Raw genomic sequence first — 21,824 nt, forward strand, 5'->3', positions numbered from 1 at the left:
CCGGGGCCAGGTGCAGCCTCGGAGAGGGAGTTTGACATCGGAGAGTGTTTGCGTGAGGGGAAGTGGCCATGAAAAAGGCAGAGGGTAGGTTTAGTTCAGGTGTTCGGGAGGAATTCTGCGCTGTGAGGGTGGTGAGGCCCCGGCAGAGGCTGCTCAGAGAAGCTGTGGGTGCCCGGTCCCTGGAAGTGTCCAAGGGCAGGTTGAATGGAGCTCTGAACGCCCAGGTTCAGTGGAAAGTGTCCCTGCCCGTAGCAGGGGTTGGAATAGATGATCTCTAAGCTCTCTTCCAACCCAAACCATTCCATGATCCTTGATAAATTACATATTGCACAATATCTACCCATTCCATGTTCTGGCAAAGGAGAATTAGTGAGAAGCTGAAGATGCTACACCAACTAAAACTTAAAAGATAACCTGTCAGTGGGAGACAAGCTGTAGTGAATATTCTCTTGCTATCTAATAAATGTCTTTCATTTGTGAAAGGCATTTTGGCTTGTTTTATTCATTGCTCTGGAAAGCTATTTTCAGAGCTATCAGGTCCATAAATACAATTAATGAACAGGTATAATTGCCACACATTTAAAATAGCTTGTACACATGGGAGGGAACGATATCCTTAATGTGAGATATACCTTGAAAAATGGCCAAATCGCAAGCCTCATATGCAAAAAGATCCTCAAATTGTTATGTATTGTAACAGGGACAATATCTTGCTGAAACCTGTTGTCCTCTGCATTGTAGCAATTACCTCTGCATGTCAGGGTGCTCCTGTAAATCTGTCTTTTGTTTGGTGAGTTATTTCAGAGCCAAACTAATTTTAGAATATTTCCAGCAACTGCACTGACTGATCATATTGTGATCTTGTGAATATGTAAAAGCCCTGAGAGTTAAAAATGTGATTGTCACAGTTAGTCGTAGTCCTTCACAGCTGACAGTGACAGAAAATCGCATCACTTGTCCTGGAAGGTTATGTCTAAGCAATATTTTTCTTTATGCCATTTCTTTATTTTCAATTTAACACTCATTTATTTAGTGAATACCAGGTGGGTTTGAAGGGTAAGAAACACTGAAGGGTAAGAAACATTGAAGGGTAAGAAACGTTGCAGTTCTTTTTGAGCAGAGAGCTCCCAGTTGCAGCTGACGATGTCATTGCTGGATTTTGTTTTTTATTTTTTTTATGTTTGTGTGTTCTGTATCATCAGTGAGTCACAAGCCCCGGGAGGAAGTATATCAATGCAAGTATCACAAAGCAGTTTCAACTTCATGATCAGTTGTTTTTCCCTCAGAATCCAGAGGCAGTTGGAGTTTCTAAGAAACTGTAATCCAGATAATCTTAATGTAATATGATCTGAATTATAAAAATTCCTATTATTACAATGTCTTAGGGAACTCACAGCTAATTCAACAAGATGCAAGATCAGCTTCATGTTTGATGAAAAACAGCAATTAAAACTCTCTAAGAAGGGATTCAAAAGCACTTAGGCAGCCTTTTCCTGTAATTTTTGTTAATTTTACATATTTTTTTAGTTGTTTCGAAGAGCACAGAAGAGTATCTGGGAGTAATACCTACTCTGCTTCATGTTGAAATGTTAAAGTTACCAGATGTCCTTGATTCATCTTGGCAGTCCCCATGTGCTTTTCATCATTTGTCTCGTGGCAGAAGACACTAATTAAAATGAAATAGAGTAGAACTCCACACTCAGGACGCTTTGTCAACTTTTGGCACCACGGTCAAGCCAGGATTGTTTTGCTGTGATATTAAATAGAGAGCTGATGGCTCCAAGCCATGCTGACATTTGTTTGTGAGAGGGAAAAGGTGGGAAAGCATTCCCATTAAGCTGGAACAGGGAGCAGACGGTGGCAGTGGGTGTTGGCTGAGCCAGGCAGGAGGCTCTGCTGGCCCTGCTCTTTGTGGGGACACTGGGGTGCCCAACTCCCCCAGAAGGAGCCACCCTGCCCAGAAAAGGAAGCTCTGAGCACCCACTGAGCCCTCAGAGCGTGTGCTCGGCGCTGTTACAAAATGTTTGGAGCGTTCAGGAACTCTGGGAGCTAAATTTAGAGTGCCTGGCTGTGCTCTGGATATCGTTGAGTGGATGGTTCCTGTGGGATGAGGGGAGGTGGATGGGATAAACTCACAATTCCCAACATTCTGAGTCCGAGTCTCCAGATTCTCCAATCATATGGAGATAAGACTTGCACTTGATGTGAGAAGGAAACTCAGATGTTTGTATCCTTTTCAGCTTAATAATGTTGCTTTTTGTTTTAAAAAAGAACATTTTGCAGTATTGTTTTGGAAGAAATCCGTTTCATTTTAGCCTTAAAATGATGCCTTCCTCTTTCTCATTTGCTGTTGAGTAATAAGCAGGGTTTGAACAGGCCTTGGGGAGGTGACCTGAATTGTATGGAGGGCAAAAAGAAGTGCTTTTTAATTCTTTGTAACCCTTGGAAGTGACTCCTGTGGGCTGGCAAACAGAAGACAGGTAGGGTCATGAAGAATGCTTTGACAACACCTGTGACACATGGTCTGATACCATACAGATGAGTTTAATGGCAAAAATCCAGTGGTAAATGCCTCTTCAAAGTAGGACTTCTTTAAAAAATTGGGCTTTTGCAGTAAACCTGAATTAATTTTAGCAGCTATATTCACCTTTAATAATTCCAGTTGCTTAAGACTAAAGGGAGCAGGAATTTGTAAGGAATACAGCAAGAGGACTCTTGTTGACAGAGTCAACATCCATCAAGCTGCAGTTCATTTTCTCAGGTTCAGCCTGGTCAACTGCAGCTTTGAAAAGTTAAGTAACTTCTGTCACCACAGTTTTACTGGCTCCTTGACCATAATAAGGATTTTTTAGGGTGTTTCTAATTACCAAAGTCATTCTCTCTTTTTCTTTCTCTTATTATTATTTTTTTTTAAGTTTTTGAGGTCAAGTCAGCTTTTCCAGATTAATAGTCAAAGATTATTCTGAAATATCCCCATCAATTGCAAAACACAGGATTTCAGGCCTGAATCCCACTTCCAGCTGTCATGGAAATTTCCAGTCCCATCCCAAAGGAAAATTCCATTTTCAGCCTTCCATTCAGACCCCAGTTCAGGAAAGGGTGTGCTTTGAATTAGTGTCCCTCTCAAACCCCATTGATGCAGCTCATTGTAACTTCTTTCAACAGCCTCAAACCCTATGAATTAGCCACAGAAACTTGTGTTCCTTTTGCAAACTAATGAATGAATGGCTTTTAAAGAGATAGATTTATGTGATGTAACATATTTACTATCAAAAGTGTAGTAAGCAGTAAGTTTATCTAGTAAAAAAAAAAAGTGTTACAATCTCTTATTGACACGCTGCACTTTATAGACATTATTTTCTTGCTAAGGAGACAACTTGTACTTTAGCCCAAAACATTTTAATTTAGCAACATATATCATACAAAAAGAATTACTAAGTGAGTGTAGTTGTAACTGTGTTGCTAAAATTGCAGCAGTTCACACTAAATAAATTAAGAGTATTAGAGGGATATGTGTCAGAAATTTAAACCTCCAAAATAATGGAAACTGAGCAAGCATTCAAACAGCATATTCATGGCCTTTGAGAAAAACGTGCACACCCAGTTAGAACAATTCATTGAGGTCTGTAGAGTTTCTTTTTTACTTTTCTAGATATGTTATAAAATATTTTAAACAATCCCCCTTCTCATTGTTTGAAACTGAAATGTGATTTTTTTTAATATCCCAATACTTCTTTGGCTCAGTTTAAATCAATGGCAAGCAATTCTTGTAAAAATGAGCAGTATTAGCTATAATTCTTGAAGTCTGACTTACTAAAATACAGACTCTTCTATGCATTATTTTGGCACATAATCTAACATTTTTACTGCTTGTGTGATGATGGGACTATTGGTTTTAATGCCATTTATTATTTCAATAGGTAGAGTTCAAACTGTGTAGAGCTTAGGCTCTCTCATGGATAGATAGTGGATATTGTAGGAATAATTCTTGCTTGTGGGAAGCAAGACAGGAGCTGACAGTTTAACAGTGGGTGCATTTGTGGGTGAAATTCAGTACTGGGAAAGGGGCCAGTTCCCGGTGATTTCATTCTTCAGGAGAGAACATTAACGCAGGCAGCTTGCAGCAGCCAAGGGAAGGCAGCTCCCCTGACCCTAATCATCCCAAATGAGTGCATGGCCAGCAGCCACGAGCCAGCGAGTGCCCGGCCCGGGGAGTATCAGAGGGAAGCCGGGGGCGGGGAGCAGCTGGCAGCGGTTCCTGGAGCCCAGGGGCTGCGGAGGAGGAGGAGCAGCGCTGGCCAGGCTGCTCCCGGCCACTGCCAGCGCCACATTCCCCTGCAGCCAGGCTCCCTGCGGAGCTCTTAGCACGGCCCTGCTGCTTTGGGAACACAGGCTGACCCCCTGCTTCTCGTCCTTTTCAAAAACTGTTATTTTCCTTCTGGAATAGTTGTGCTACTGCCATGTCAGCGTTCTGTTTATTCCATTTCTCTCAAGGATAAGAAAGCATCAAACCATACTTCTAAACTTATCACATTTATTTCACATAGAATTATCAGGTGTTAAAACAGTACTACACATCTTAATGTGCCTTTCTAAAGAATTATTATCCTGAGCATGGTAAGACAGTCTCTTTGGAGAAGCTGGACTTGCCCTTCCAACTTCTCTACCTCCTTTTGTTCAGGACAAGGGTGGAATTAAAAAAGCAAGCAGTAAGGACTTCACCTTGTTGTTAATCCATTAAATACCTGAGAATAAATCTGATCCTAAATTTAGTCTCCCTGTAAAATAACTAAAGGAACAGTAACTGAAATTGATCAGGAAAATGGTTGTTATAATTTAGAGGTACTTTTCTCAGCTCTGTATTCAGCACTCAGGTTAGTGGCCAAATCTCCTTTCCACATGAGTCAATCACTTTGTGACTGACTCCAAGAGGAGACTGATTTCCTGCCTTGAACCTTGGCTACACCTTTGTACCTCCAGTTAAGCTATTTCTTCTCCATGTTTTCTTCAATTTACTCTACTTAGAGGCTTGCTGGTTCCTCAGTACTTCATAATGGAAAAGGTGCAGAACACATCAAACCAGGAACAAATAAATTGTTATTTTCCTTGTCCAAACTAAAGAGTTTCAAAGCAGGACTCAGGGCTTGAGAATTCTCCTGTGACCGCAGTGTTTGCCTGTTGCCAAGGCCTGTGGTAGGATCTGGATTCTTGTTGTGGTGACAAAATAAGTTCCTCCACCACAAGTAAATGCCGTCCCCACAAAATGGAATAATTTTAAACTCAGCATGACAGTTAAAGCCCTTGGCTTTCAGCAAACTGGGACTTAAGCAGCAAATCAAACAACCCATTTTCTTTTTGATGCAGTGCCATGAGGTCGGCTACTTAGAATCTCACTCTTTGTGCAGTACTAAAATTCTCTTCTGCCCCTCACTGTTGGGCACTGATGCTGTGACATGCATGAGAATTCCAGGCACATATGGGAAAAAATCAACTTGCCATGGAAGATTTACTGGTGAGGCAATGGTCAAATTTTTTCTTTCTCTGCAATTCTGAGCCTGGAACAGCTTCCTTGTCTCCAGCAGATGAGAACGAAATCTGGCTCATTTAATCTAATTTTGTCTCCGCCAACAGATCCTTCTCTCAGTTCTGGTCTGCAGAGCTGATTTTTATAATAGCTTCAATAGGAAAAAAAGAGTGAAAAATTAAAAAATCTCAGCATAGAGAGCCTCCAATGTTTCCTCTGGACATTTTGTAACTCCCACTGTTAACCAGTAACTGTGCATCTTTTTTATTTGAATAACGATGCCCATAACACTGGAAGCTCTAACATTTACTCAGCCAAGACAATTTATCTTGTTATAACAGGATCAGCATCTCAGCTGGGGCTTCTGGATGCTACTCTACTACAAACAAAATTAAAACCACCAGTCAGCTGAAATTAATAGTATATGGGAGCCACACTGTTCCTCTGCTCACACACGGAAGGACGTGTGGAGGGTGTTAAATCCCAGCACAATGCACTGAGAGAAATGGATTTTTCCATAATTACCAAACCCCTTAGATAGCAGCTATCACCAGGATCCAGGAGAGCTCCTGAAAATATTGCTCCAGCATTCCTAATGGATGGTTTTCCTCATGCCTACGTAGGCAAGAGCTCGGTGCCAGCTCCCCCCTCCTCCTGCACTGCCAGACGTAGGAAGGTTTTATTCCCAAACGGGAGCGTTTGCTTGCTGACATCACAAGCGCCAGGATCCTTTTGTTTGCCTGTGTCTCCTGCATTGAAATGTTTGTCTGAGTCACAGATCCCGCTGCCTCCCTTCCCCTGTGTCATCCTGCTTGCTTCACAGCTTCTCCCTGACTCACAGTTTTTAAATTTTGACACAGCCCAGTTTGCTGCATGGCAACTCAATACCTTCCCCTTTAATATTTTATTATGTAATTTTTATCTAAACCCTATAATGATGCAAAAACCACTGCTTTTTTTTCCTTTTTTTTTTTTTGCAGTCTTTTTTGAATGTGGAGATTTTATGACTCAGATTCAGCACTGAATTTAATTTCAAGGGAAAGTCAGTTTAGTGTATACTAAATAAAAAATTTAAGATAGTGACTCCCACAACTTGAATTCTCCATTTAGCTGCTGGCTGAGTTTCCTCAGCTCTAACGTTACCGAGTGCTCTGCCAAAAGGGGTCATCTCTGTGCATGTGTACAAACACTTCCCATAATTGAAGTAATTACTATTTTGCAGTGCAGCACCTTTCTTCTCCTCTAATAATCTCCTTGATTTGTTTTCTCTTAATAAAAAGAGGACAAAAACCTGCTGTGCTTTCAGTGGAGATTCATTCTCTGGGTTTAGACTCTGGAGCTGCTGATATTGCTGGTGCCTAAGTCTGGGTTTCCCCTTTATTACAGCCATGAACAAAAGAGATCCTGATCACAGCAAGAAATGAAATGAAGAACGTGGAAGTCATGGCTGTGCAGCAGTTTGGTTCAAGCCTGAGTCACGGTAAAATATTCCCACTTACTGAGACAGGAACATAAAATTATTGTGCTGGATTAAATCCTTTGTCCTTCAGATCGAGACTTTCATCTCTGTTGTTGCCATCACAGGATAAAGGAGAAGTTCAAAGCAGAGCTTTGACTGTCCTTGACCAAGGACTTTGCAGCAGGTGAGGGCTGAAGCCCCACTCTGGTGGAGCACTGAAAGCTGCATTTCTCTTCCAGCATCCACTGCCTGTGTCCTGCTCTGAGCCTGTGGAGAGCACAGTGCTGCATCCAACCTCCTTAAAATTCAGGTACACACAAAGCCAGATGACTGATCCACATGCCTGTCACTAAATGTGCTGTGCTAGAGGCTCTCATTTCATTGTCTTTTTACCCAATGTGAAAAGATGGAATTGTGGCCCCCACATCCACCCCCCTCCAAAAAAAACCCAAACAAAAAAGCCCCAGCCCCAAAGCGGAAGCCACTTCTTATAGAAAACATAGATTTTTATTATAAAAGTACAATTATGCCATACACAAAGGAAATTTGTGCCACAAAAATTTGCACGTTGCAGTCTTAATAGTAAAATAAAGTCCAGAGCAGGAACTGAAGTTGGGCGTCTCTCAGGCTGCCTTTGGCTGCAAGTTCATCCTGGCACTGCTCTCCTGCAGGGTTTTAACCTGACCCCACTTTGGGATCACTTTGGGGTCACTTTGGGGTCACTGCTGCTTCTCCTCCTCTGTCCGGGGCCGTTTCCGAGGGTTGAGCTCAGTCCCTCCTGTGCTGGCAGTGCCAGCTGAAGGCTGCACGTCTCGGAAGCCATGGGGCTGGAAGATGAAAGGGAAATCACGTGCTAAGGCTTGTAGGGATAGAAAGCATGAGGAACCCGTTCCCAGAAGATCAGAATAAGGATCATGCTGCCATTTATTCGGGATGAGCAGCCACAGAATGTTTATAGACCAGGTTAAGCTCAGCACTGCAAACTTTACAACACATGTGCCAACTCATGTCTGCTCATTTTGTTTTTTAAAGATATTTTATTTTCACCAACCAGGCTATCACTTCCATTTTACTGTTTATCACCCCTATGGCTATGAAAAACTGCTTCTCTGTAAATTAACTTATGTTGCCTATTTAAATAAATCAAAAGACAAATCCATCAGCTCCCACAGAAGCAAGGAGATGACTGGATTAATTGCCTCAGTCATTTTCAGAAACAAAACTGTGAATTTCTACAACCTAGGATATTTTTGTTCCATGTACCTACTTAATGAACTGAAAACATCAATGAGACATTGTAAGAGAACAGCAGAGCTGAATCTGTCTCTAGACTGCAAAGACTGTTCCAGCATAGTAATTTATGGGACACAATGGGATGAAAACCTTTGACTGCCAAAAACTAAATGTAGAAGTGAAAACTACATGCTGCTACTCAGGAGAGTGCTTGAAGTGATCTATCTGGCCTAGTACCACTCGTATTTTCTGTTACTGTAGCTCACAATTTAATTTTTAACCATTTTAAAATATGAAAGATCTCCAAGTCAGTTAGCTAAACATGCCATAGATGCAGATGGAGATGGTATGTTGTGTGAAGCCTGCAACTCTCTGAATTCCCATCTCCAGACAAATGCTGTGCAGAGAGCACTGCTGACAGCTCAGTGAAGACTCTCAGTGCAGCCTTAGAGAGGAAAAGGCATTAATCAGAACACAAAACTGCTCTGCTGATCCAAAATGCTCAGGTAGAGACCATGTGGGGACGAGAGCATTTCAGGCACGCTGACATTTTGGGTTGGTGCATGTGAGGGAAGCAGGCAGAATTACCATCAGAGGTGACTCTTCCCAAATGCCAGTGTGTCCCACACCAAGACCAATCCTAAATCCCAACAAAATGTCTTGTTTAAGTCTCCCATCCCTGTATTTCTATTTCTGAATGCCTCACCTCACCCAACCCGGGCTTTTTAAAGGAACAAACAGCAAGAGCTGCTACAAGGGCAGGATCTGTGCAACCCCTCTGCTATTTATAAGCAACTCAAGTGTTATTCTAAAGAGCATAATGGGGAATCTTCAAGTTTAATGTTTCACTACATCTAATCTCTGCCATTTCCCTGAGGCACAAAGGTGGATCTGTAGCCAAGTATCCACTTAAGCCAGAATGCTGACTCCCAGTGAAAGCATTCCAAGGGTTAGAAGGGCCAGAACATAAAGCAGGCTGCCCAGGATGGATGTTTTGCATTTGGCTACAGGGAGGCACCTTGAAAATACAAGAATTTTGTGTATATTTGTGAGGTTTGGTAGTGGCTTTCAGATGGTGAGGATGTGGCTGCTGGAACCAAGGACAAAGCTCAGTCTTTCATTTTGCATTGTTCCTTAATGTCCTCTGGATTTACACCCTCTGCAGCAAGACTGGCAAGGGTAGATGTGTTTATTACCTGAGCACTGCTCCCAGTGCTGGCCTGGCAGACCCTGCACAGCTCAGGGAAACACAATTCCTACCTGGAATGTAGATCTTGTGTCTCTGTCTTTCACTATGAAATAATCAGGTCACATTCCTGGGAAATTCAGGTGAATCAGCCCAGCTACTTACTCCCTTGTGCATAAATCAATTTCCATTTCTATACTGTGCATTTAAGAATGAATCCTTATCAGCCTGTGGAAGAAGGGATTTCATGGGAGAGGAGTTCCACAGCCCCCTCAGAGTGGTGACTGACTCCAGTGTGCTGGGAAGGACAGGATAAAAAAAGCCCAGAGCTCACTCATGAATTTACACATTTCATCAGCTCATGGGTACTGAGCAGCCACTTTGCCAATGGTACCAATGCACCTCATCTGCACAATCCTAAGAAAATATTATTTTTTAATATCTTTTTGTTTGCTGGTTATGCACAAATCTGACTTGGAAACACTGGACATGTATTGACATCTTTCAGTTTAACTATGGAATGAGAAATGGTAACAGCAAACTGTTATCAGACCTGGATTTCATGAAAGAAATGGAGATAATACAATTTTTTTACTAAAAGAAATCATCTGCTGAAGCAGTTCATCAGGATTAAGGGAAAAAACACAGGGATAATCTTAAATATTAACTAATCTTTGATTAGGATTCACTCTCAAGTCTATTTCAAGATAGTATGCACTCACAGAAGAGAGCATAGCTGTTTTATGGTGCTTATAAAAATGAAAGAAAAAGGCAATTAAACTGTCTGAGATAAAATCCATCTGTTTGTCAGCTGGAGAAAAAAGGACTCACATCACATGATCCAACCAACCTTGGCATGTAGTTCCACTTCCCCTTCCAATCTTTATAAAAGTATATATTTGCAGTATTTCTTCTGTCCTGGTGAATACATTCAGGAATGGGGTGGGGGGGAAACCCCTGATATCTGAAAGTTTGAGGATCTCATCTGATGGCAGCATTAAAATCAGCAGAAAATGCCATGGCAACGTGTTTCCATGAGGACATGTAGCAAATAGTTATGGAATTGTACCTATGGATGTGACATTTGAGGAGGTAAGAACTGAGTGGTGCTGTCTTTTTAAACCTAAATACAGCTTAGACAGCATCTCTTCTCATTAATATGTATCTAAGCACTCCACAATAGGAAATAATCACAGGATTTAACTGGGGATGAATAAGGACTCCAGCCATAAGCTGGAAGCTCCTTCTATGATAGGGACAGAAGAGAAAAATCTCTATATTGGCTGGGTGTAGGGTCAGTGTAGGATAAACACACACCACACATAAAGCAGAGATGGGGAAATACCTATGGAACAAAGCACTGGAGAGGCTCTGGAATATCAAGTTAAATTCTGGTCATCCTCATCATAAAAAGATGAACTCAGCTGGAAAAGAGGCAAAAAGCCACCTGAGAAACCACTCCCTACCTGAGCAGGGAGACAATGGTTCAGGTGTCCAAAAATGAAGCTCAGATTGTTCTTGGTAACTGCACTTAGGGCAAAAGTTAACTTCAGGGGCAGATAAAATAAACAGCACCAGCAGCAGAACAGATGGGGACAGGCTGCCTGAAAGTTTGATCTGGAAATCAAAAGTATTTTAACTCTGAGTAGACAAAATGCTGGGTCACTTTTCTAAAGAGAAAAAGAGCAAATTACCCCAAAATCTGGAGCTATCCCAGTATAACCACCTCCCTTCAGAAGGCAGCTGAAAAGCAACACTAAGAAAGCAAAGCCCACTGTGAGATTTGTGTGAAATTCCTTTGCAGGTGACATTCCAGCTGGGAATGTCCTTCCCACAGGGACACTCACTGTGATGTCATAGGCTATGGTGGACTCCTTCTGGCTCGGTGACTTGTACAACGTGGCCAACCTGGGAAAACAAACCCCAGGTAATTATCATGAATTAAAACAGTAATAAAAATTCCAAATAGCCCAGTGACCAGACCCAAGTTTTCCTACAGTACCAGCAGAATTCTTAGGGATGTATTTTCATATAGGTCATTCAAACTGTGGATTCCCATCCTTACATGACCTGTCAGCTCAAACACAATCTAGACCTACTAAAAGAGTGAATGATTAATTAGCCTTGTTTCATCACAGTATTTGATGACATTTTTGGAACAATATTCATCATGAATTAATTCCAAATGTCACTTTCTTAAAATGCAAACAAAAAAGGTTTTGAGCACACCTCTTCCCTAATCCATTAATCACTTGTTTGCCCTCTCAAGGATGTGAGAGACCTTCAAGAATTCCAGTACTTCTAGGGAGGCTTTTTCCAGAGATTTCCCAAGCCTGTCAATATAACCCAGAGGCTGGAGATGTTCTATTTCTACACCTGCCCTTGCCACTGACACACAGCACAACCTTGAGAAAATAGTTTCCCTTTTATTTCTCCTCTGACACTTCCCTGATTTGCTGCATTTAAACTCTAAGCAATACACCTTGATTTGTGTTCTACAGCAAATGCTTGCATAATACAGAGAGAAAATTGCACAGCAGCTCAAAAGGAAAGGAGTTTTCAACCCTTGTCTGGGCTGCACCATGCCCACCTCCCCAAAACTCACACTTACATAAGCCAATCTAGAAAGTGTTCTGCTCTCTGTAGCAAGACACCCTGCCAAAAATCCTGTTAATTATTTTCGGGGGGTTTTTTCCTCCCTGAGGTGCCATTCTATTAGAGAGCACGTAATTACAGCCTGAGGAACGCTGCCACTTCATGTTAGCTACACAGGGAATTCCTCAGAACACTCAAATGCTGGGTTATACTTGACAAAATTGCCCAAATCTGGAGCTGCAGAAGCCAGGCTTTCACAAGAGCTCAGCTGGAGCCTCTGACTCAACAGGATCTTTTCTCCCAGCAAAGAGAACTCTTAGAATTAAGCTCTGACATTTTCAGGAGTAGAGAGAAAGGAGGAGACAGGTATCAAAGTGGCCAAAGCACATTTAAAAAATATTTTTTAAAAAGGCAATGGATCCTCAAATGATCTTTGTGCCTCAATAACCTGATATAAAACCAACAAAATCACAATGGAGCATCAGCTCTAGGCAGCCTGTGCAAAAATAAGACAGCATTGAGCTATTTCTGCTTTTACAGTTGTATCCAGAATTGCTGTTTCTGCAGGCCCCACTCCATGTTAGCTGCAGATTTACATCAGTAAATAAGCCAGGTTTGTCTCTCCTTGGCTTGTTTTCTGGAACTTCTATCTGCAGCCTTCCTAGCTCTGTTGCAGAAGAAAAAAAGAGTTCTTTTCATATATAAAATTAACTTTTGTTCACTCTGTAATCATTATGTTGATGCAACTTGTCCTAAAAAGACTGTTAACTAATCAGTGATGTTAATTTAATTCCAAATTAAACAGCCTGCTGTAATCATCCTGCATTGCCTTCAAACTTAGAATTTAAAAACAAAACTCCCCAAGAAAGTGTCACTGCACTTTTCTTTCAAATTCAACAAGCAAAACACTGCACAACAACATTCTAGCACCATTTTTGCTCACTGTTTGCACGAGATTAGGGAATTGCAGCACAGCTCCTTAATCTCAAGCTGCTGCATGGTGATATTACATAGAGGACAAATTTAACTGACCAGGAAGGAGAAATGACTTTGCAATATAAAGAGGGGGAAAAAAGAACCAAGAAACAGAGGAGGTCCAAACAGAATTTCACACTGTTTTTTGGAAGGTTCAACCCCTGAAGCTCAGGGTCAGCAGCCTGTCCTGAGGGTCACAGCTTAGGTGGCTTTAAAACCTTCTTTGGCATCTCTGGCTTTGGACTGACCGGGGATGAAAAGAGTGAAGCAAAAAAAAAAAATTCTTTTCAAAGAAATTATAGTGGCTACAACCAACCATGGAGGAGTGGGAGGTTCTTTATAATGAGACTGTTGAAATTGCACCTCTTCAGAGTGGGGCATAAAAATCACCTTGTAACCCACCAGATCTGTACTTGCACTGAGTCTATGGCAAAAATTCACATTAAAATGAGAAGAGTTTTATTAGAAAAGTTACAACCCAACCCTATCTTGCAAGATGCAGATAGTAAAAGAAATCCTTGTGTCTGAACAACTGCCATGAGGACGTTACATTTTTATAAACCACGGCATCTTGTCAGGAAGAACCCACCATGGTGGGGAGGAGGAGCCTGACAGTTCAGCCCTCACTGAGACAATTCCTGAGCCTCAGGAGCCTGGGATGTGGCAGAGCAAGGCCAGGAGCCGAATTCAAGCCCCTGCTTGGCCCCCATGGCCTGTTTGAAGGATTCTCCAGTGCCATTCTTGTATTTATGTGGATTTTCCTCACATTTTCCCTCACCTCTGAGTGTTGTTCCAGTGGAAGATCAAACGGACGGTGGCAGCGTGTCCCCAGCTTTCTCCTGAGGAACACAAAATGACAGATCATTATCTCTTACAACACCACCATCAGTAAGCTGAAATGAAATTAATCTTCAAAACCACCCCGTGATTAAAACAAAATCTGCCTTTCTTGCAGTGATGCATCACATCTTTTTCATACTTGCAAGGATTTCACAACAAATAGACCTAAAAAAGGAATAACATCTGTAGGCTGTGTGTTTTACAGAAATCTTGATGCAATACTTCCATATTTGTAGAAAAATTTCATGGATGCCTAATAAAGGACAGGTACTAGACAAGTCTTGAAAACAGAAGCAGCTTGAAGAAGAGATTTGTCTAATTACTACTGAAGAACTCTGGTGAGGAGGTCTAAATCCTACTTCAGAACTGTGATATTCTGTCTCTCAGGCATAATTATGAGCAAACATCAGTCCCTTTGGGATGGCAGCTTTGGGAGAAAGTCAGCCATTATTAAAGCATTAAGGGCCCCTGAAGCAGTTTTCTGCTTCTGACAGCAAAATGCAAAATAACCAAAAGCAAGCAGGGAGGTGTGGTGGAAAGAGAGAAGGAAATTTAGATTTTTATCCTGCTCCAGGGGCTCAGTCCCAATGTTTCAGCTTATACCTGACCACAAGCCAATGTGCAGACATCTTTATTGGGTGCTTTTTCCTCTGTTTATCTCTGTCAGCACTCCAAAGATGGATTGCATTTTAAACCAGCCAAGTGTCCCCTGTCCACCTGCTCTTTGCTGTCCTCCCCTCCCTGGTCTCCCCCACACCCCCAGCCCCTCGTGCCCCCTGTGCTCTGGCATTCATTAGAGCACAGAGAAGGGAAAAAGAAAAAATGATCCCACTGTAATGAAGACCTAGACCCTTTAGGCATCTTGCCAGACCTTGCTCCACTACATCTGAGTTGGGATTAAAGATTTTGGCTCTGAGAGATGGCTCTGAGGCAGAGATCAAAACACATTTTACAATGGCTACAAATTCCACACCAGCAGATTTCCAACTGCATTGAATGAGAGTGAAAAATGCTACTGTAAAATGAGATATTTCTGAGTTGAACTGCCTGTAGATTCATATTTGACCTCGTTTCTAAATATATTTAGTAGAAATGTCTAGGAACACCCAGCTTAGCTATCACTAGTGGGAAAGAAAGCTGTCCCCTTCATAAAGCTCCTGACTTAATACCTTGCAGCATCTGTGCTTTTTTCTTTCTTTTTTTTTTTTTCCTCATAATTAAGATCTTCCCTTCTGCTCAGGAGCTGAATAAGAGTTTAGAGATTAATGCTTTCATGAAAAAGCTGTTTCTCAGGCTTACCAATCAACGGGAGGAAAAACCCAATTTGGTGATTTTACCTGGGGGTTTGCTGCTGACCCCTCCCTCAAGAGTTCCTCTGGCTACACCAAACCATGGAGGAGTGGGAGGTTCTTTAGCAAATATGATGAGACTTTTGAAACACCATTTTTCCAGAGCAGGGCATCAAAACCACTTGGTTAAATATTTTCCCAACTGGTACCAAGTTGCATTTTTGGAAGAGTTCACACTGCTGAGTTTAACAATACTGTGGTCACACACACTGGGGAGAGGCACAGTCAGCTTCCACAGGAGGTCATGTCAAATTAATTGTTTGTGAAAGAAAATATGCACAAGGCAAGGCAGGATATCTGGGAATTATAAACTCCCCTGAATGTCTTCACATTCTTTACTGTCCCCATGACTCAATAAACACAACAGCTCCCAAACAATGCTGGCCAGTGAAAAAAGACAGACTCTATTAGCTTTAATTGAGTTTGTAGCCAGAAAGGCTGCCAAAAATAATCCATCAGAGAGCAAGAGGCAAAACTGACAAAAAGGGTCAGATCCTGGGAGCTGGGTCTGCCTGCACAGCTCCAAATTCCACATTCTGCACATTCCTGCAGGAGATGGGCTGTGTTTGTTCATTTTACCCTCTATCTCTGCCAAATGGTTTGGTGCCTGTACAGACTCTGGGAACATCTTTGTCTTTGTACTGTCCCCTCCTCTCTCCTCTCCAGAGCAAGGGAATCATTACTTGGCTCATAGAAAATGAAGAATTTGTGCCCTTTAAGTGAATCATAAAATAATGCAATGCTACAGCCTGAAATAAGATTTAAATGCTGAACCTTTCCTTAATTTGTAGAAATCTCCACTTCAGAACTGTTCTATTTTCCCCTGTGACTGCAGCAGAAAGGCATGGATGAGGTATCTGCTCATTACAGGGCAAAATTGAGCAGCCTGCAAAAAAAAATCTTTAACCTGGCTCAGGGCAGGCTGTGCCTGAGGATCCCCCACAGAACTTCCCTCCACATCATAATTGCAGAGAATTCCAGTGATACAGCAAATATGAAATGCCTTTGCAAATAATTAATGGGACATGTTCAAGGGCAATGGGAAAATAAACAATTTAAACTGTTTGGGAGAGGCACTGAATGGTTCTCAGGGAATTTAGGAAATTGCAGCTTAGTTTGGGGTATGCAACCATTAAGCTGGGTTCTTTTTTGAGTGATTTAACCTTCTCCCCACCACTTCCCTGCTAGAGGTTTACAGCTCCCAGGTACATTTTTGGATGATTTCTCTTTCTACACAAAGCCAAAGGAAAGGAACTCATATATCAATTTTCAGCTCAAAGCTCAACACTTACCTAAAGCAGGTACCAATGTGGACTGGCTTTGTCCAATCCTTGTTGTCATTTGGTTTGTCAGAACTACCTGAAAGAGGAAACAGAAGCAAAAGAAAAAAAAATCTCCTGGAAATCAGCTCACTGGTGAGAAGGAAGAGAGGGAATTTTTAAAAAGCTTTTACTGATGAAGCATTACTCAGGCAAAACTCTTGGCAACTGTAATGAGGAGAAACTGTAAGGGTGCCTCATCTTTTCAAAACAAATTAAGAGTACCCTGCAAAATGTATTTTTGGTTTGAATGGGAGATTTCTTTCATTAAGGACTTTAAAGAAATCTCAATTTCTCCCTCCCCAAGGGAGACAAGCTCCACACAACTTATTTATCCCATAACATTTGTCCTAAATGCTGTTTGGATCTATGTTTAGCTGCAGCTGACTCGCACTGGCCTTCCATGAGGAGCCAGCTCTCAGTCTCTGGGGTAAATGAACTTGGTGGTGCTGCTCCCAGTGTGCATTAGCCTGGTGATTAACTGAATTCCTGTGCCTTGTAGCCTAAAAACGCACAAGTGGGTACAAGACAAAGCAGAATGGAAGCGAACAGACAGAGTGGGGGAGTGTTTTCGCAGCCCCAATCACTGGTGGGAGGCTCACAGACAGTCTAGGTTAGATCCCTGGCAGAAGTGGGGGTGGCTGAGACAGAAAAGAGCCAGGAATATTAATGACAAAGTTCATTAAAAATGAAAAATTGTACCCATCTAAGACCCTAGAGAGTTCCATTGTTTGACATGCTCAGAGGATTCTTGCTGGAGTAGTTCAGGAAAGTGTGTGAGAGCAAAGAGTTCCACTGAGCACAGCCTGAAACATTCACACAGCTGAGAGCCCAGCACAGATATTGCACATTTTAGAGAAGTAACTCATCACAAGTGCATGGTAACAGCCCCAAATAGCCTCCTCATCTCCCTGCTGGAGAAGGGCTGGGCATCCTCCCTCCGAGTCCAGCTTTAGGATCTGACTTCCTTCCATATTAGAGCATCCAGAGCTGCCTGACAAGCAATCCCTGGCATGCAGGCTGGATTTAGCCTGCTCACAGCTCATGGAACTAACTCAGACACCACTAACAAGAGGGCAAATCCAAGCAAAACCATTCCTGAAGCTCTGACTCCTTTAGCAAGAGTTTATTTCGCAACTTTGTACTAAAGTGCTGCCTGGTTCAGAAGAAATTATTTATATATTTTATCCTTGAGCAAAGGAAAGCATTGTCCAATGACAGCAGCTGCTGTTCAAGATCACCAGGTACCAAACTGTGGGGGAAAGCACTCAGGAAACCTGAGGCTGTGCAGACCTTGGAACATCATCTCCCTGGTGCCCAGAGCAGCAGGAAGGAGCTCCACAGCTCAAGTCAGGACACTTTGGGAATGCTGGGCTCTTCCCCTCCCACAGCTCCCAGAGGAAGCACAAGAGAAGTTTTATTTTTAGCAGCTTGGAACAAAAGCCAACTGCACCAGAGAGCTGTGAGTGACAAGGTCACAAGTCACCTGGACACTGTTAGACACAAGCACCATTTTGAGGGCTGGGGAAGCTCCAATTCCTGAACAATGCTTCTCTGAGCTGTCAGAGACTTCCAAAACAACTTCTGGAACAGCTGCAGCTTCCCAGTGCCATCTGCTGGCTGCGGCTCTGCGGCCTCCAGACCGTCTGTGACGTAAAACAATGCCCAGGAAGGAGGCTCTGGGTTTCCATGGATGCCAGAAGAGAAGGCCAATCCAGCAGATAAAGTGGTTTTCCTCCCTAGGAATGCTAATGTTTATTTTTAAACAGAGAGTGGAAAGTTGTGCTGGAACTGCTGAATGCTCCCAGGTATTTTTGTAAGTCACCAGAGGAGCATTCCTTGTCCAACCAAATCATTGGGGATGATGACATTAGAAATGCCATGCTGACACTTAATTAAGGAGGCTATTGATGCAAATTTCACTTATTTTGGCAAGTCTAGGAATTTCCCACCTTTTAGTTGTTCTACCTTTGTGATGCCTCTATATTCACCAAAGTGAATGCAGAGCGCATTACTGCAGAGGGTATTACTGCAGTTTTATTTTGCTATTTAGAGACACATTTCCTGAATTCTTTGTAATAAAAAGCATTATGTTTTGTGCTTGAGGTCTGCCCTGCACTCACAGCTGCCCTGTGCTCGTTGGCTGTGATGATGAGCTGCTGGGCCAGCCCGTTCAGCAGCCGCGTGCGCAGGGCCAGGTCCTCGAAGTCGTGGCGGAAGGGAAAGGCAATTCCATCAATCACCACCAGCCGGACCTAAAGGCAGCAGAAAAGATCAAAAGCTGTCATTACCATCCTATAAAAAATGACAACAAAGCAGCAAGAGCTGGTTTTAAGTGCACTGGAATGTTTTATTTCATCCTTAGGTGAACACGATTGGCAAAGCCAGGCTTAAAGCCTTGCAGAGGAGAAAATAATCATTAAACAGCAGAACCGTACTTCAGTCAGCTCTCCACAAATAGCAATTAATTCACCTTCTCCCTCAAAAATTAAATCCAAATCAGAATTCAGGCTCTCTGGAGGCACTGCTGAGATAACTCAGCTGTTATCAGTGATCTGTCTTGGAAACACACAGTTTAACAGATGCCTAAAGATATTCCAGGCACACTGCACTGGAGCTGAGGATCTATCTTGCCTCAAGATGTTTGCTTTGCTGAATTATTTCTTTTGTAGCAATCATTAGCTGAAGTCAGAGCACGCTGCAGCTGCTGGCTCATCACCCTCAAGACACTGTATAAACATTAGTCTGGGATTTTGATTTATTCTAACTTCATTTGTTGTGGCTGTTTTGATGACCCAAGTACGAAATACAGGAGGGAGATGGATGGTCTAACAGTGCCTGCATATTCAGATGTCACTCAAATCCTTGGTGTCTACAAGTTCCTGCACTACTGCACAAGATAACAAAGTGGAAACAACACAAAAATGCTGATTTTCTGCATTACTGATTTAACTCATTACTGGGAAGCCCCTTTATGACTGGAACATACAAGCCTGCACAGACATCACTGTGAAATGGTCCTGGGCCTCCAACTGAAAACAACCCCTTAATTTGCAAAAGAAGATTAAATAGTTGGGATTAAACGAAGACATTAATCATACTCTCATTTTCCCTCTTTCCTACAAATTCTTTTCCATGAGTCTGTACATTCTCCTCATGTATCATTTCTTTAAGAACAATGAATTTAACAGCATAAACACAACTCATGCTAGACAGGAATGTATACATGGTTATATATAACTTGGCTATCACAAATATGTCCAGGTAGGATGCAATTTAGTTAAATTTCTCCCAGACAGGAGACAGGAAAACCTAAAGTATTTAAAGTGTAAAGAGAGCTTGGTAACACCTGTCTTGTCCACGCCAGCTTGGCTCTAGCAGACCTTAAAAAATTAGGTTTTTTATTTTCTAACAGTCTTTCTCATATTATTAACAAGATCTCAAACTAGTTAATATTTCCAAATGGCAGATTTGGACCTCTAACTCTACATTTTTCTTATCTCTAAACCTCTACAACTTTTTCTCTCTCCCAAAAACCCTGAAATCTGGAGGCTTCCTGTGGTCCCAGACTGGGCTCCAGAGGGATCAGACTAATTTTAATGAGAGCTGGACTGCAATGAGCAATCTGCCAAGTCACTTCTAGCCCATCCAAGGAATCAGCAGAAGGTCTTGTGGTTCTCCTGAAACCTTCAGCACTTCAGGCTGCAGGCCAAGCCCAGATAATCAGCACAGATGGTTCCAGGGAGCTGCAGCCCAGTGGAACTGTGCTAATGAAGCCATGTACTTTCCACAAGAGCAAACACAACAGGGCACCGTTAGTACCTGGCAGGGAAAGGGGAATACCAGACTACACCCAGCACAAGTGAGGCTCCCATCTGTGTTTTCCAGAACTCCACAGCTCCCATCAATGCAAAATTTTGGAATATGTGCAAAAGACATTCTAATCCAACACTGATTTGTGCTCTGATAGAACAAGGCACAGTCACATTTCCCAGATCCTGACAGGGAGTGATGTGCAGTGCAGAACCCAGAAATCTGGAGGGGAGGTGGTGAAAATCTGCCTTACAATAGCATTTCTCTAAGACATTAGGTACTAAGAATCTTTCTGGCTGCAGTCCACCCAAGAGTCAAGCTGCAGGCTCTGGTTGCTTGTAGCAACAGAAGATGCACTAAAAAGAGGAGTCACTTGGATGGTGCAGGATATTTCTGGTCCTCAGTGATCTTTTAGGGCAAAAAAAGTGGCACCAAGGCTTTCTGATGCCACCCTGATGGTCAGCACACACCCCCTGGCTGGGAGGCTCTTGTGCAGAGCAGTTCTGTGCTGATTCACAGCTCAGTGCTCCCAGAAATGGAACATGTGGCAGCACAGACCCAGTGTCCTCAACTCGGAGTGGAAATTCAGGAGGACGGCAAAAGCAAATTACTCTTGAGAGAAATTGGGATGGGAACGAAAAGGCAAACAAGCAGAAGGCTTTACATTTGTACTCTGCTATCAGCCAACGTTTTACTGCCAAGCTGACGAGGTACCAAGGTGTTTACTCCTGTTACTACAGCAGACAAAAACTCTTCAGTGTGAAGATGAGTGACACCTCCTGACAAGCCTCACCTTGGAATGCTCTGACAGGAATTCTGGCAGGAGGTAGACCTGGGCCAGCAGCTCTGTGTAGTCACGACAACGGAAGTAATAGATGTGAGAGAGGATATTTTCCAGAGAGAAAGTCTCCAAAGCTTTCCCATGATCTGAGAACAAAACAAACAGACGAGTAAATGAGTCAGAAGTCTGTACGAGCATATTGTTACTTTCATCATCCCACCAAAGCCTGCCCTCCACACATAGCAACAGCAAAGCCCCCAGAAACAGAACAGGCAAGGTAAGGAGTGTGGAAACATATTTTCCATCTGGCTTGAAAGTCAGGAAGGTGGTGAGCAGATGCTATCCCAGCATTTGCACACAGACACGCTGGAGCCTCCAAGGGAGGCCTCCAACAATGAAAAATTTATTTCTGAAGCAAGAACTTCTCCAGTAAATCATTTTCAAGCCAGAACGCCACCAGAGGACATCAGGGACTATTAATCATCCCTTGTTTAATATACTGGCAGTACCTCATTTAATACAGTGTCTTTTTAGCTCACTTCAAACAGAAGTTTGATGCATAAATTCTCCATGAGTAACACAAAAGTTGTGTCCTTATCCCCAGGAGACTGATGACTTAGAGAATAAAACTTATGAAAAGCAGCCAGGATATACTGACTTTATGGAGGAGCTGAATTCCATCTATGGTTTTAGTCTAAGGGCCTTCTGCAGCAACATTGCCCCATAAAATTCTGTTCTTCCTCTTTTCTT

At 42.5% G+C, this 21,824-nt stretch overlaps 1 protein-coding gene across 1 annotated transcript in view; it reads right to left on the minus strand.

The window, feature by feature from the left end:
* Positions 1 to 7,468: 7,468 nt before the first annotated feature.
* Positions 7,469 to 21,824, minus strand: part of RAD51C (RAD51 paralog C) — a 15,681-nt gene continuing 1,325 nt past the window's right edge. The window contains exons 4-9 of the mRNA XM_031059776.1: positions 21,087 to 21,220; positions 18,604 to 18,735; positions 16,454 to 16,520; positions 13,751 to 13,811; positions 11,250 to 11,310; positions 7,469 to 7,810 (exon numbers count right to left, since the gene is read on the minus strand). Of these exons, the coding sequence (XP_030915636.1) occupies positions 7,703 to 7,810; positions 11,250 to 11,310; positions 13,751 to 13,811; positions 16,454 to 16,520; positions 18,604 to 18,735; positions 21,087 to 21,220 (563 nt within the window). The 3' untranslated portion in view covers positions 7,469 to 7,702. The remainder of the gene's footprint in view (positions 7,811 to 11,249; positions 11,311 to 13,750; positions 13,812 to 16,453; positions 16,521 to 18,603; positions 18,736 to 21,086; positions 21,221 to 21,824) is intronic.

The sequence above is a fragment of the Geospiza fortis genome, unplaced genomic scaffold (assembly GCF_000277835.1).
Source record: "Geospiza fortis unplaced genomic scaffold, GeoFor_1.0 scaffold538, whole genome shotgun sequence".
NCBI lineage: Eukaryota > Metazoa > Chordata > Aves > Passeriformes > Thraupidae > Geospiza > Geospiza fortis.